The sequence below is a fragment of the Bufo gargarizans genome, chromosome 1 (assembly GCF_014858855.1).
Source record: "Bufo gargarizans isolate SCDJY-AF-19 chromosome 1, ASM1485885v1, whole genome shotgun sequence".
NCBI lineage: Eukaryota > Metazoa > Chordata > Amphibia > Anura > Bufonidae > Bufo > Bufo gargarizans.
Window position 1 is genome coordinate 188,171,175 of NC_058080.1, and position 16,787 is coordinate 188,187,961.

General features: G+C 43.4%; 1 protein-coding gene across 1 annotated transcript in view; it reads right to left on the minus strand.

Annotated features, from left to right (window-relative positions):
- Positions 1-234: 234 nt before the first annotated feature.
- The window catches only part of MMAA (metabolism of cobalamin associated A), a 38,059-nt gene continuing 21,506 nt past the window's right edge, over positions 235-16,787 (minus strand). The window contains exons 6-7 of the mRNA XM_044301050.1: positions 14,425-14,574; positions 235-1,314 (exon numbers count right to left, since the gene is read on the minus strand). Coding sequence (XP_044156985.1) covers positions 1,027-1,314; positions 14,425-14,574 — 438 coding nt within the window. The 3' untranslated portion in view covers positions 235-1,026. The remainder of the gene's footprint in view (positions 1,315-14,424; positions 14,575-16,787) is intronic.

The following is a 16,787-nucleotide window of genomic DNA, read 5'->3' on the forward strand; positions in this document are numbered from 1 at the left end:
ATCCATAAAAATAAATTGGACAACCCCTTTAATGTTCGCAATAGAGGGAGCTCTGTCAATACCCATGCAACATGCATGCCGTGCGCCAATATCTTTTCCTTGTGCAACGTATAACACATTTATCAGCAGGGTGCACGCCCTGTTGATGGATCTGGCTTAGACTCAAAATGCCAGGTCAGATATTCTCCAACACTTTTCTGGGTAGCATTCAGTACCACACTGACTTCATAAATATGGTGCTCGGTCTGAACATTTTCTTCAGTTTATTTACACCAAACCACTGATATAAATATGATAATAATTCTCATCCACACAATTTTTAACTTGTATCCCTTGATATAATGGTCTGGCTGCAGCCAGTACTTGGGGGTGCTCGGTGCATATGAATTTAATCAACTACCATTGAACTCAAAGGAATTAGTAAAAATCTGTATGCATTGAGCTGCTAGAAAATGGTCTACATTGGGAAGCAGGAAGCATTCAGAGCCAGACCCCTTCTCATCATGGCCCCTATAGCAGTGGCGTGATCTACCCTCATGTTGACAATGCCAATGTGCAACGGCTAGTTTATGCCGCGGATAGGATTTTGTCAAGAGTCTGTGACAAAATTTGCATGACTGCTTGTGAATTTCACCCCATGCATTGCAAAGGATGAAATCTGAAATGAAAACTTGTGATGAATCTGCAGCATGCTCATATTTCCACAGATGTATTCCACTAATTGCAAATAGGATTTTAAAACCCCCCATCCACATGCATTGTACTGTAAATTGACGCAACTTCTAGACCTGGCCTTACTGCAACTGTTTTGAACTGGAATACGAGGCATTATGTAATCATCTCCTTATATTTACTTCAACTTAAAATACGTTAGTTATTGTGCGTTAATAGAAAAAAAAAACATTAAAAATGTTCATTAGAATTTTTTTCACATTTATGAGCCTTCCAGAATGCACTGGTAAATATCATTTGCCATTCAATTATAATTAATGTGGTCATTTTATTTACAAGGATGTATCTGATATTTCAGCTGCTTTCAGAAAAGGCTCTGAGTAGCATGTCTGCTGCATGGCCTGGTGACAAGACTCCAGCGAGGACTTGCTCCTCCATTAGAGGTATCTGGTCCTTGACTGCAGGATGGTTCCTAAAGTGCAGGAGAACGTTCTCCTGAATAAGGCTCCACATCCAGACCTTCTGCTGATTCCTGCGCCTGGCTAGAAGTTCCCCGCTGTGAAGCATGTTGTTCTGGAACTCTGTCATCTTCTTCCACAGCTCCGCAATACCTTCTCCTGTCTTAGCAGAAATACGTAGAACCTGGAAGAGAAAGCATTTCAGTAATGGTTAAAGTTGGTCAAGAATATGAAATGGAAAGACTGTAGTTCCCTAGCACCACGAAAGGCCTACAGCACACAACTTTGACCGACCATCTTCAAAGTAATTCATCTAGGACTGAGGGTAGGGCCAAAAACTGCCACACAGTTTTTTTTTTTTTAAACTCTTTTGGGAAAGGGGTTGTCTGGGTTTAGAGCTGAACCCGGACAAACCTTTATTTTCACCCAGGCAGCCCCCCTGACTTGAGCATCGGAGCAGTTCAGTTACAATAACAAACTGCCCGGCGGAGGCGTCCGCTGGGCAGTGTGTTCGGTGATGTCACGGCTCTGATGGGCGGGCTTTAACGCTGCCCTAGCCGTTTTACTGGCTAGAGCAGCGCTAAAGCCCGCCCATCAGTGTCGTTGACGTCACCGGGCTCCCTGAGCAGTCGAAGAAGAGGCTTCAGCGCTCCTGCAAGGGACCCGGTACGTCACCGAGTCTAAGAAAAGTTCACTTCCGGCAAATAATTTTCTATAAGAAAACGGGGCTTCAGAAACATGTTGAAAAGGTAGGACATGGATGTATGTTATATGTATGTCTGTCTTGTACTAATGTAACAAAGTCCTCAATCCCAGACAACCCCTTTAACATCAAAGAAATAACAGTGACATTACACACTCTTGTTACATATCATTATACAAACAGGAATAGCAAATCTTTTAATCTCGTTGCTCCAATCACCCACAGCGAACCCTCTATCTCCTTGACTGTCTTTGCAATATATAATACAATCATGTGACCCCATCAAACCGATTGAGCCATGGACCCTCAAGCTGTTGTCAATGCTTGTCGCAGTCTCAAGGTTGAGTACATCGTGTGGGGTGACCCACACCATAGGCCCCAAACCCTGTCAAATTGTTGAGGTTTGTTGCAGTATTTAAACACCAACACTATATATGGTAGAATCTGATTCACCTGTGAATTCCACATGGACAAGGTCGGTGTATTGGGGTTGTACCATCTTAAAGCAATACATTTACGTGCCATAAATAGCGACTCTCTTAAGACTATTGTCATGTAATGATCCCAGTTATCTTCTTTCAATATTCCCAGCAGGCAAACTTCGGGGGTACAGGCCACTTGGACCGGCAACAAGTTAGAAAGAAAAAAAGAGTCACTTCCCCCCAGAATGCGGCAATCGGGCTGCATCTCCACATCATGTGCCAGAAATCTGCCTCCAGCTCCCCACACCTTGGACATGCTGTGGATGACACTCTGCCCATTCTGTACAGTCTGGTCGATGTGAGATATGTTTGGTGAATAATATATAGTTGAATTATTTTATTATTAACTGCTGGCAATACTTGTAAATGCGATTCTAATAAATCTGATATATGTTCATCTGTGAGTGCGGGTATCAGTCTTTTCCATTTATCTATGACCGTGAGGGGTTTAGCTCTGACCTTGTACTAAATGTTAGTAGACTACTGAAACTAGTCCTCTGGGTCCTTGAGTTTTGACGATTCCTATGAGTAGGTATTAGAAACGGTGGTGTTGGTGGGCGGGAATTTACTCTGTATGGCTGATGTTGTAAGTATGAAAAAAAGTGACCACTCCCTGGTTATATATATCTCCAATGGCTTTGACCTCTGCCATCTGTCCACTCCCATAACCACCTGCATATGTGGCAGTGATTGGTTAGCCCATGTTCAATAAAGTACCTTATTTCCTGCAGTGGTCTTCTTACTTTATTTTGTCATTTTGATAAAAAATTAAAAATTTCTGATATGCTAATAAGGCTCCAAGGTGCCCAGAGGGGCGTTTTTTCCCTCTCTGGAGCCCATTGATGCCCCCCTTCAGTGCCCAGCCCGCCTTAATTTGAAACCCAAGAACGCCTTCTGAAATCTCGCGCAGGCGCAGTACCGCCTTGCACCATCATCAAGCTCCTGAGGCAACAGCGCCAGATTACGTCACTGGGCTCGGCAGATGCCCAGTGAGACTTTTGAGGCTGTTGCCCTGCACGAGATTTCTGGCGACCGACAGGAAGAAGAACCTCTCTCTGCTATAAGAGCTTAGAAGAACTTGGTGGAACAGCTGTATGTTACCTTTCTTTCCTTCAAGGAATGTTTAAAATACATTTGCATATTAAATACAGTGGAGTCCAAAAACGGAGGAGTCGGAGTTGGAGCATTTATCTACCGACTCCACAGCCCTGGGTTTGTGGAATTTAGGAGATATTTCCAGAACTGACCATAGTGTGTAGCAATTTAGGTAGCACTTTAAAAAGTACTCTGAAGTGGGTAAGTCTTCAGATGTATACCATTTATTAATGAGCTTCAGCTGGCCCGCTAGATAATAGATATAATAGTTCGGTACAGCCATGCCTTCCTCTGTTTTGGGGCGCTTTAGTGTATCAAGGCTTAGTTCAACGCGGGATCTACCCCATATAAAAATTCTAGTGAAGGAATCTATTTCTCTAAATATCAATTTGGGTATGTGCACCTCTGAGTGCTGAAGGGCATACAGAGCCTTGGGAAGAATTATCATTTTAATTAAATGAATACGCGTAACTACTGAGATAGGCAATGTCTTCCAACTTTGAAGCTTGCTCCTGATCTGCTCAGTTAAAGGGGTCTTCCCATCTTAGACAATGGGGGCATATCGCTAGGATATGCCCCCATTGTCTGATAGGTACGGGTCCCACCACTGGGACCCACACCTACAATAAGAACGGAGAGGGGAAATGAACAGAGGGCGCACTGCGCATGTGCAGCCGCCCTCCATTCATTTCTATGGGGCCGCCAAAAATAGCCGAATACTAGCTAGTATGGGAAATGAATGGGAGCATGGGCCACGCATGCACGATGTGCTCCCATTCACTTCTATGGGAGCAGCGCTTGGTGGTGGATGGAACTCGGGAAATCCGGGGTCCTCCAGCCATAGTGCTCCCCGATTTGTTGGACCCGCACCTATCAGACAATGGGGGCATATCCTAGCGATATGCCCCTATTGTCTGAGATGGGAATACCCCTTTAAGGGATGAATATTGAGTGACAGGGCCTGGGGATATTTTTTTGTGACATGTACTCCCAGGTAGGGTTGTTTCGGGTATCGAACTTTCGATAACCAATCAATACTTTTAGCCCGGTATCGATGTGATACCGGGATTTGTCTTTTATCGATGGGCGGGCTTTAGCGCTGCCCTAGCCGTTTTACTGGCTAGGGCAGCGCTAAATCCCACCCATCAGTGGCGGTAACGTCACCGGGCTTCCTGGCAGCCCCATGGAAAGCCCCGCTACGTCACCGGATCTCCAAAAAATGCCTTTGCCCTGAGTGATTTAGCGCAGGGAAAAGGAGAGCATCGGAGCATGAACTGCTCCGATGCTCAAGTCAGGGGGGCTGCCGGGGTGAAAATGGAGGTATGTCCAGGTTCAGCTCTGAACCCGGACAACCCCTTTAAATAAACTGTTAAAAAAAAAGTGAAAAAAAAACACACACCATAATATTAAGTATAAATGACCCCCTTTCCCAATTTTACATATAAAATATATAAACAATAAATAAATAAAATATACATATTACCAAGTTCGAAAAGTCCAAACTATTCAAATATTTAAAAATATCTGCTATGCGGTGAACGCCGTAAAATAAAAAAATAATAAAAGAAAAACTGTGCAATTCACAATTTTTTTTTGTCACCTTGTCCCTCCCAAAAACAGGATAGGACTGTTCGATTATGGGCCGGACATTCCATAAAATGCAGAATGCACGCTGCTTTTTTAGGCGTTTTATTTTTTTCGCGTGGTATTGAGTATCGCAATACTTTTTTTATGGTATGGAAACCAAATCCAAATTTTGGTATCGAAATAACCCTACTCCCAGGTACTTGAATGTATCTACCACTTTCAACTGTCCCACGTGGGAGGAACCAGTCCAATTTGCCCGACCCAATGGCATGTATACTGATTTCTCCCAATTGATTCGTAGACCTGAGAACTCCCCAAACTTCTCAATCAGAGCCACTGTATTACAAAGGGATGTGTCAGGTGAACATAAATATTAAATCATGTCATCCGCATATAGTCCTATACGGACTTCTCTTTCTCCCATGGCTATTCCAGTTATGTTGCTGCTGCTTCTAATCCTGATTGCTAGCGTCTCGACTGCCAGTGCAAACAAAAGCAGGGATAGGGGGCAGCCATGTCTTGTTCCTCTGTGTAAAGAGGGAAACTTTCCGATAATTCCACGTTTATCAATAGCCTGCTTAACGGGTTACTGTATAGAATAGCAATCCATCTGAGGAACTGTGGACTAAACCCAAATCCTCTCAGGCAGTTATTCAAGTAGGCCAATTCTATAGAATCTAATGCATTGGCTGCATCTAGTGAGGCCAAGGCCCAATCCATATTCAAAGAGTTTCCCATCTGCTTAATTACCTGAACCAGTCTAATATTTTCAGTAGTAGACTTCCCTGGCATGAATCCCATTTGCTCCTGGTGGACCAATGACAGGATTACCCGATTTAGACGAGTAGCCAGAATTCTGGTCATAATTTTATAATCTACATTAAGCAATGCTATGGGTCTATAGGAGCTACATTCTAAAGGATTTTTATCTGGTTTGAGTAGAAGTATAATAGTGGCTTCCATAAATGATGCTGGCAGGGTGGATAACAATTGAGGGCCCAGTACCTCTGCATACCCGGCATATACTTCTTTTGGGAGCCCATCTGGGCCAGGAGACTTCCCATTATTAAGGTCTGATATGGCTTGATTTATTTCTTCCAAGCTAATTCTTTATAAAAACATGTAAAAGTTTGAAGAATCTCTTCTTGCGTGCAGAGTTCTTGTCCTGCAGAATTCTTGATTTTTAAAATTGTTGAAGAGGGTGAATTATGATGGATTAATTGGGCCAGTAGTTTGGCTGACTGATTGCCCAACTCAAACACTGCCTGTTTTATAAAAAATAGTTTTCTATCTGCTTTATCTTTAAGTATGGACAGATATTGTCTGCCTGCTTGGAGCCAATTATTCCTAATGGTGTCTGTTGAATATATATTTCTGCTCCAGTGTAGTACACTGAGATTCCCAGCTCCAATTCCAAGCGTTTAGTGTCTTTTTTTATATAGGATATACTGGAATGTAGGAGCCCGCGAAGAAACGCCTTTAAAGTGTGCCACACTAGAGCTAAATTGGGTTCATCTGCATGTATTTTCAGGAACTCGTTTAGCTGGCAAGAGGTCGCATCTACCGAACCTAAAAGGTTCAGCCAAAATGGATGGATGTTTATTCTATACATTACTGAAGGAGTGCCATTAGGGTACATGGCATTAGGGTACCTAGTATCGGTGGGTGATCTGATATCCCCCTAGGTAGTTATATTATAGATCTGAGATTTAGCTTCGCAATCTCGTTGCCCAATATATAATCTATTCGGGTTAGGGAATTGTGACCACCACTGTGGCAGGAGTATACCCTATCTCTGGGGTATTTAGTTCTCCAGAGGTCTAGCCATCTAAATTCAGTTAGTAATCTGTTGAGTCGCGAGGGGTTCCCAGCATCTGCCAGGTATGCCATATCCAGAAAGCGAGAGGAGTTTAACATCATCTTTAGGTCTTCCATGCAAATTACCCTGGCCTGTGGATAGGTAGCCGCAAAAGTAGCTGCTAGGTGCCAAACCTGCATAGAGCCGGGAGGCGGATTATAAAGGCCTAATAGTGTATATTGTACATTATCAATAAGAGAGTAAACAAAGACATATCTTCGTTCTGAATCAGTGACTAGATCTTTCACCTCCCAGCGTAATTGTTTATGTATTAGCAGAGGAACGTTAAGACCTGCGATGTATTGGCAGTAAGATGTGTCTCTTGGAGATACTGTGGACTAGAGTTTCTGACAAAGGTCAGTACCATGGATCTCTTTTGCTGTGTACCCAATCCCCTGACATTCCACGATAATATTTTTAGCTCAGCCATATCCTCCAAAGCAAACATGTGTTATCAGGAGTGGACAATAGCGCCGTGGGTGTATTAATGTGTGACAGTATCATATATATAACAGTAATAAACCGATAAAACATAGTTGTTGTAGAACCAGAAAAACAACCTAAAATTCCTAACATTATGCAACTGCAAGTGTAGTAGTATGTCTGGAGTCATTTCTTACTTGTAGGCCAGTAAAACCGGGATGCCTCTGCCTACGATAGTGATTGGTAGAAGCATGCGGGCTGCATCTACAGTATTGGTGTCCATTTAAGTATTTGTGTATAGTCATTAATGCCCTTTATCATTAGCTAGTGTAATCAAGAAACTGCAGTGAAATATATCCGAACATAAAGTAAATCAAACCAATTTGTTGACGTCATCTGGAGACTAGTCCTTAAGCATACTGAAAATCTCAAGGTCAGCCATCACCGTAAGATCAGCCATTGAGAAACTTCTCCAGGAGAGGTAAAGAAGACTGCTCTGTCGCCGTCCACCACTCTGAGTTTTGCAGGGTATCCCATGGAGTATGGAATGTTGGATTCTCTCGGCCGCCTCTTGACATCCATGAGAGTGGCACGTTGTTTCTGTAATTCCATGGAAAAGTCTGGAAAGATGGATACCCTGGCGTTGTCATATTTAATTTCTTGCCGTCTTCTGGCTAAAGCCAGTATGCGGTCCCTGTCTTTGCAGTTGAGAAACCTAGCAAGCATTGGACGCGGTGGAGCTCCCGGTGGAGGAGGTTTTGCTGGTACTCTGTGAGCCCTTTCAACCGCATATGCCGAGGAGAAGTATCCATCTGGAAAAAATTCCTTCAACCATTTTTCTATAAACTCATCTGGTGTGTGACCTTCTGCTCTTTCGGGCAAGCCAATGATTCTAATGTTGGTTCTACAGAGCCTATTTTCTAGGTCATCTGCTTTCTGTTTCAAGATCTCCGCTTTAGTATTGAGGTCAGCTATAGATCTTGGAACAGTGGCAGTAGCATCTTCAATGCGTGAAATATTCTCCTCGGTATGCTGTACTCTTTATCGCAGGTTATGGAGGTCTTGACATAGCAGTCCCAAATCAATCTTGACTTCATCCAATTTTCCTTTAAGGGACGTCTTACATGCAGTAATGGCTTCCAGGACTTGTGTGGATACTTGTTTGAGGGTTGGCTCTTCATGGTTCTCCTCAGAGGAGGTTATAGTAGTTGGCAATTCCGATGCTGTACTTGCTCTGGTGTGCACATTCCGCTGCGGTAGTGGTGACCGCGCACCTTCTTCGGGTTGTCTAGCGAATTCACATAAATTTTCAGTAGCGCTCTTCGTTTTTTGTGGCCCTATTGTTATATTAAAATAGTAACCGGCGAGCAATTGAGGAGGCAGATTCCAGGGCTCCAGGAGGTACAGTGTATTTCACTATAGCAAATATGCTGGCAAGTTCAGGGTATGCGCCTTGGAGTTGTCTTATACTGTTATGCGAAAGCAGCGATCTGGTTATCTTGTCAGACAGTCTATAACCGGCATCCTCAAACTGCAGCCCTCCAGCTGTTGTAAAACTACAACTCCCACAATGCCCTGCTGTAGGCTGATACCTGTAGGCTGTTCGGGCATGCTGGGAGTTGTAGTTTTGCAACAGCTGGAGGGCCGCAGTTTTAGGATGCCTGGTCTATAATCACCTCTTTGGTGCTTTTGTGCAAAAGATTGTGTCTGCGTAGTATAGTGAGGAGGGATGCTGCGCAGTTTGCTTAGGCAGGAACCTGTAACTGTCTGGGCTCCTTCCTCCTTGCCAGCACTGCAGAGGTATCGCCAAAATGGCCGACTGGCGGGAAACCGAGGGGACCTGCGTGTGTGGCCAGCCCCCCGCTTCTCTACCTCAGGTATTATGCCCGCTGCCTCCCAATTGTTCCCCCTTTACTCCTCACTGATCTGCTGCGTCTGGGTATGCCGCAGGTCCTCCGCCCAGACCTCCGATGCGGCTCACCATTCCCGACTCCCGGCGTGGCTTTAAATGCGGCTCCCTCCGTGCCTCCACCAGACGAATCTGTTCTGCGCTGGGCACTGTATGCTGCAGGGTACGAGCAGGGGTCTGTGTCCACTATAAATGGCTATGACTTAGCCAGGATTTATCCAAGTCTGCAGTGCTGGTAGCGGAGCTCCTTCTATACGCGTCCTGCCATCTTGGCTGCTGGCCACGCCGCCCCAGCCATACAGTTTTATCATAAAACAGTTTTGCAATTCTTATTTTTAGCTACTTTTACAGTACTCTTTGCATTTCACTCAATCAGGCTATTCTAGATAAAGATTAACCTTTTGCCTACCCCTGCACGACTTTATACGTCGTGGCAGTAGGCTCTTAACCGCAACCTGATGTATAAAATCGTCAGGTTATATGCGATCTGCTGGCACCACAGAAAACTGTGACCGGACTGTCATTAGACAGCTGCAGTCACAGTTAGGTTCCGTGAGACCAGGCAAAGTGGTCTCTCTGCTTGGCAATGTTGTAGCAGGGTGCTACAATGATCCATCGTAGTGTAAAGTATAAAAGCCAGCAGGAAAGCATACCCTGCTAGCTGTAAAATTAAAGAGGTTGTGCAGCCAATATATACTGATGACCTATCCTCAGGACAGGTCATCAATATCTGATCGGTGGGGGACCAACAACAGACACCTCCGCTGATCAGCTGTTTGAAGAGTCAGCACTCCTGAGGATAGGTCAATCTATATTGCCTGCATAACCCCATTAAACTGTGAGCCTGCAGTCTGTGAATTAACCCTTTCCTCCCCTGACTGTGGCATGAAGGGGTTAATCAACGTTTTTAAAATAAAAAAATGTATATAAAATGTATATATGTACACACACGTTTTCCTCCGTTTTTCATTCATAAAAAAATAATATAATACAATTTATTTATTAATTTTGGCAATAGTTTAGCGGACTTGGGTACAAACGTACACACTTTTTTTTTCTTTTTGTTACTTTAAAAAATGTAAAAATTTTGAAATGTTTTGTTTTAAAATCTTTTGTATTGAAAAATATACATTTTTCATAGCTGTTCCTTAAATATATATATTTTTAAACTATGAATCTGTCATCTAATGGCACAAAAGAAAGATCTAAGGTGTCCCATGAAAAATACATGTAGGTTGGCTTAGAAATTAATTAGTTATTTGCCATTGGATAAAACTGTACAATTAGCCTGCTAAGGAAGGGGGTAATTTTTTAACAATACCAGGACAGCATAATTTCCCATTCATCAGAGCAGAAAGTTTTACTATGCTGTTACCCAGTAACACGGGAAAGTCCCAGTTGCATCCTGAATGCTGTCCCAGCTACACAACTGCATGTTAAATGTCAGTGTAATAAAAGATACTGGGGCGGACTTATTAACCCTTTCATGACCAAGGGTCATTGATGCCCCAATGTCCAGGTCAAAATTTACAAATCTGACATGCGTCACTTTATGTGGTAATAGCTTTGGAACACTTTTACTTATCCACGCCATTCTGAGACTGTTTTCTCGTGACACATTGTACTTCATGACAGTCATAAATTTGAGTCAATATATATCACCTTTATTTATGAAAAAATCCCATATTTACCAAAAATTTTTAAAAATTAGCAATTTTCTAAACTTCAATTTCTCTGCTTCTAAAACAGAAAGTGATACCTCATAAAATATTTATTACATAACATTCCCCACATGTCTACTTTATGTTGGCATCATTTTGGAAATGTTATATTTATTTTTTTAGGACATTACAAGGCTTAGAAGTTTAGAAGCAATTCTTAAAATTGTTAAGAAAATTTCCAAAACCCACTTTTTAAGGACTAGTTCAGGTCTGAAGTCACTTTGTGGGGCTTACATAGTGTATACCCCCATAAATGACCCAATTGTGGAAACTACACCCCTCAAGTTACTTAAAACCAATTTTACAAACGTTATTAACCCTTTAGGTGTTCCACAAGAATTAAAGGAAAATGGAGATGAAATTTCTAGATTTCACTTTTTTAGCAGATTTTCTATTTTATTACATTTTTTTCTTTAACACATTAAGGGTTAACAGCCAAACAAAACTCAATATTTATTACTCTGATTCTGCGGTTTACAGAAACACCCCACATGTGGTCGTAAACTGCTGTACGGGCGCACGGCAGGGCGCAGAAGGAAAGGAATGCCATACAGTTTTTGGAAGGCAGATTTTGCTGGATTGGTTTTCTGAACGCCATATGTTTTTTATTTTTCTACCGATCGTCTTGTGCAGGGGCTCATTTTTTGCAGAAAGAGTTGAGGTTTTTATTGGTACCATTTTTGGATACATAGGATTTTTTGATCATTCATTATTACACTTTATGGGACAAGGTGGCCAAAAATTGGCTGTTTTGGAACATTTTTTTTTTTTTTTTTTTTTTTTACAGCGTTCATCTGAGGGGTTAGGTCATGTGACAGTTTTATAGAGCAGATGGTTACGGACGTGGCAATACCCAATATGTATACCTTTTCTTATTTATTTAAGTTTTACACAATAATAGCATTTCTGAAACCAAAAAAATGATGTTTTAGTGTCTCCATAGTCTGAGAGCCATAGCTTTTTATTTTTTGGGCGATTGTCTTAAATATGGGCTAATTTTTTGCGGTATTAGGTAACGGTTTGATTGGTACTATTTTGGGGTATATACGCCTTTTTTGATCGCTTGGTGTTGCACTTTTTGTGATGTAAGGTGACAAAAATGGCTTATTTTTTTTACACCGTTTTTATTTTTTATGGTGTTTATTGGACGGTGTTGATGATGTGATATATTTATAGAGATGGTCGTTACGGACGCGGTGACACCTAATATGTGTGTTGTTTTTTGTTGTTTTTTTTTTATAGGAAAAGGAAATTTATTTTTTACATTTTTATTTATTTATTTTTACTTTTATTATTTTCACTTTTTTTTTTTTTTATCAGTTCCCTCTTGGATCTTGAAGATCCAGTGGGGCTGATGGCTGTACTATACTTTGCAATGCTCTTGCATTGCAAAGTATAATACAATCAGATGCCTGTAGGTGGCAGCACTGGACGCCTATACCATGGCAACCGGACGCCTTTGCAAAGCGTCCGGTTGCCATGCACCTGGATCGCAGCAGCCCTGATGGTTGAGAGAGAGGGAGCCCTCTCCCTCTATTAACCCTATGGATGCCGCTACTGCGGCATCTATGGGGTTATAGCAGTGTCAGCATAGAGCTGACACACGCTGCTGATGGCGGCGGCTCAGGAATGGAGCCGCCGCCATCACACACAGAAGGGGGACCTCATCGGGGGCAGGGGACGGGGCATCGCTGGAAACTGGGGAGAGGGGGGCAGCATTTCACTACTTACAGGAAGGGGATGCAGGAAGGGGCGGACCGCATCGGGAGGAAGTAGCAGGAGATTAGGAGAAGATGATGGACAAGAAGGGGGCGCAGGTCGGGGCAGGAGGAGGCGGACCGCATCGGGGGCAGGACAAGAACGGGGCACAGATCGGGGGCTTCAAGGGGGCACGGGGGCTTAAGGACACATTACCGATTTCAGGCTCTGATCTGCAGACCGCAGATCAGAGCCTGAAACCGGCATTTTTTTCACTGCCGCGATCCGATTGGTTAGTCTGCACAGACTAACCAATCGGATCGATTGCCGGCAAGGGGCCACTCTGATTGGTCCCTTGCCGGCATTACTGCACTGTATGCTGTCCGTGACAGCATACAGTGCAGGGGCAGAAGCTTTAATCCAAGCGCTTTGCAGCGCTTGGATTAAAGAGCTGCCAGAACGTATATATACGTGGTAGCTGCACGGGGTATGTGCAGCTATCACGTATATATACAGATTGCAGTCGTGAAGGGGTTAATAATGCCCTATATTAAGACAGCACAAACCTAGAGTTGTCTGGCAGATACTGTGCAAATATATCACAGTGGCTCATGTTGTATGGTAAAGCTGGGTATTGTGGAAGCAGCAAAATATTTTATTGTTGCTCTGGATCTTTCTAGTCTTGATCACTGTTACTCACTACAAACTCCACCTTCTCTGATTTACCCAGAATGCAGCCGTCAGGCTCATATTTAATCGCTACACCGATTCCTCTACCTTGCCAGTTACAGCACTGGTAGGCCAATAGAACACATTTCTGGAACGCTTCCTTCCTGACAATCTTCAGGCTCATCTGCCAGTCTAGCACTAAGATTAACATCCTCCAGAATCCAAATCTAATCTCATCTCCAAGAATTTTCTCATGATGCAATAAATTCGGTGTATATTGTTAAAGGGGTTGTCCATACCTCCATTTTCACCCTGGCAGCCCCCCTGACTTGAGCACAGAGGCAGTTCATGCTCCGATGCTCTCATTTGCCCTGCGCTAAATCGCGCAGGGCAAAGTCATTTTTAGGAGTTCCAGTGACGTACCGGGCTCTCCATGCGGCTGCCGGGAACCCCGGTGACGTCACCGAACACACTGCCGGGCGGAAGTTTCCGCCCGGCAGTGTCTTATGATAAACAAAAGAGCCCTTGCCCTGCGGGATCTAGTGCAGGGCAAGGGAGCGCATCGGAGCATGAGATGCTCCGATGCTAGCCTCAGGGACAACCCGGACAACCCCTTTAACCAAAGAGTAGTAACCCATAGCAGAGGAGGAGAACATCACATGTCATCTAACAGAATGTGTCAGAAAACTCCCTACATTGCATCCAATATCAGAACCACCAACAGGTTTTTGTATTGATGCCACAGTGGAAAATGTTTCTCAATCTCCCATTTGGTCAAAAATCACCTATGAAAAACCATGACCACAGTTTTCACATGTGGTACTTCATTACTGCATTTTACGTCATTTTCTCCCACATTTTTGGTACTTTTTTGGTTGTGTGGACTTTACGCCACACCATAATAAAAAGCCTCATTAATCAGTTCTAGTACAGTTCAGTAAAAGGATTTTCAGTATTTATTCTAAAGTCAGGCCAATACTGACTGCTGGATGTAAAGAACATGGCTGCAGGTGAGGCATGTCATCATGACCATGCATAGCAGAAGACCTAGTAACCAGAATATGGGATGGTGCAAACGCGGAATGCATAATGCTCAGGTATAGGAACAAAAAAGCACATTTAAATATCACTTCGATCTTCAATGTTTACCTGAGGTTTCCAAGTCTTGGATCGCTTGCGAAGTAACTTTAATGCGCTCACATACTCGGCCTGAATCTTGCGTGCAGGAATAAGCAGATCTCCATCAGCCTTGGTTACAGTAACTAGGTCGGCCATTTCAACTATTCCCCGTTTTATGCCCTAAGGAAAGACAGATCATTATGAACTTGAAATCTTAATCGAAAATCATTTAATTAAAAAAATATTCAGGGAAACTACAGAGATAATAAAGGTGATGTGTCACTGCATAACTAGACGTATCTGCCACTAAAGAGTATAGGGAAGCTGGGTGGAAGCCCCTGTGGCAGGGGTCCTCAACTAGTTTTATTAAAAGGTCCACATACCTCAGTCTGCAGTCAGGTGAAGGTCCGAGCTGAATGCCAACAGTAAAGATGAACAACCCTATTAGTGCCCCCAGTAAGAATAATGCTGACTGGAATTTCAGGACAGGACCTGCGCCCCAGTGTGATGACGTCTTGCAGGTCCTATCTTGAGCGTCCAGTCAGCAGTGAGTGTTTCCTGCAGTGCAGGCAAATGGAGGACGTAAGTTTTCTTTTTTTTTATTAACACAAGTGGCGGTCGAGGTAAAGGCTGTACTAATGAGAGCTCCGCAATAGAAGCGCTCATTAGTAGCAGTCCATACAGAAAAATACCGGCAGGGTCACTAAAACACCTGCCTTGCCGGGGAGCTACTGGCCGGGTGGCAAACCTAGCCGCAGAACAGACATATGTATTTTTGTTCCAGATCTAATCCCTATTATTGGTGGATTGGATACAGACCCCTTCATTTCAATGGAGTCACAAAAGATAAAGACAGTACAGTGTTCTCTCTCATCTTTTGCGGCCCCATTGAATTGAAGGGGTCCGCATTCAATCCACCAAGAATGGTGCTTGGATATGGAACAAAAATACTATGGTGTGAATGGAGCCTTATCTTTATTTCACCATTAGGCTACTTTCACACTAGTGTTTTTGTTGGATCCAGCAGGGCTCAGTAAAAACCAGGGCTGTGGAGTCGGTAGATAAATGGTCCGACTCCGACTCCTCTGTATTTAATATGCAAATGTATTTTATACATTCCTTGAAGGAAAGAAAGGCAACATACATGTCATTACCAGAGAACTACTGGCTAGGAAGCTGCTGCCTTCTCCTTTGTGTGCTGATCTTCTGCTGATGATAGGGCAGTGGGAGGATCCAGGAAGGGGCATTTATTGTAAAGCATGGTTTCCCTAGTAGAATCCCATAGTCATGTTTAAAGGTTAAGCTAACAATCTGAGTTTACAAGCTTAGCTGAATGGCAGCAGTTTTTCTAATGGTTTACAGCTTCAGTCTTGAGCTATTGACTATCCATTCCCGTCACTTATACAAGTGTCTAGTCCTGCAAAAAACATATTTACTGATCAGTTATCAGTGAGAGGCTAGGTTAACCATGGGCGTTGCGTTCCCTGTAACAGCAGAACACAACACAATGGAAAGTATAACAGTGCCATCCACAGATGCCCCCATAACAGTGCCATCCACAGATGCCCCCCATAACAGTGCCATCCACAGATGCCCCCCATAACAGTGCCATCCACAGATGCCCCCCATAACAGTGCCATCCACAGATCCCCCATAATAGTGTCATCCACAGATCACCATTAGTTGAAAACCCACCAAAAGCACACCTTTTGGTTCAAATTTTTTTTTTCTTATTTTCCTCCTCAAAAACCTAGGTGCATCTTATGGGCAGGTGCGTCTTATAGGGCGAAAAATACAGTAATTAATTATAACTTTTTGTGAATTGGGACACTTAAACTTGCATTTTTATTTTTTTTCTAGTAGGAGTCGGAGTTGGTTCATTTGTGGCCAACTCCGACTCCAGGTACCCAAAATTGCCTCCGACTCCTCCTCCACAGCCCTGGTAAAAACATGCTTCCGTTACTGATAATACAACCATCTGCATCCGTTATGAATCATTGTGGGTCATGCCGGATCAGTTTTGCTCAGCATCCCATGACACAAAGAAAACTGCTGCATGCTGCAGTTTCCTCTCCGGTATGGGAACGCAACCAAACGGAACAGAATGTATTTTGGAGCATTCCGTTCTGTTCAGTTACATCTTGTGCCCATTGACAATAAATGGGGACAAAAGGGAAGCATTTTTCTCTGGTATTGAGACCCTATGACGGATCTCAATAGCAGAAAATAGAAACGCTAGCGTGAAAGTAGCCTTACAGAGAGAGGCACAGGCAAGATAGGAACATGCCACTGACACTGTGGAGTCCTTTCCTGCGGTCAGCGATGCGTTCCTGCCCTGTCTGTACCCCTCATGGGCGTGTCTTAGCAAAGCCAGTGTTTTATAGTACCTCCTC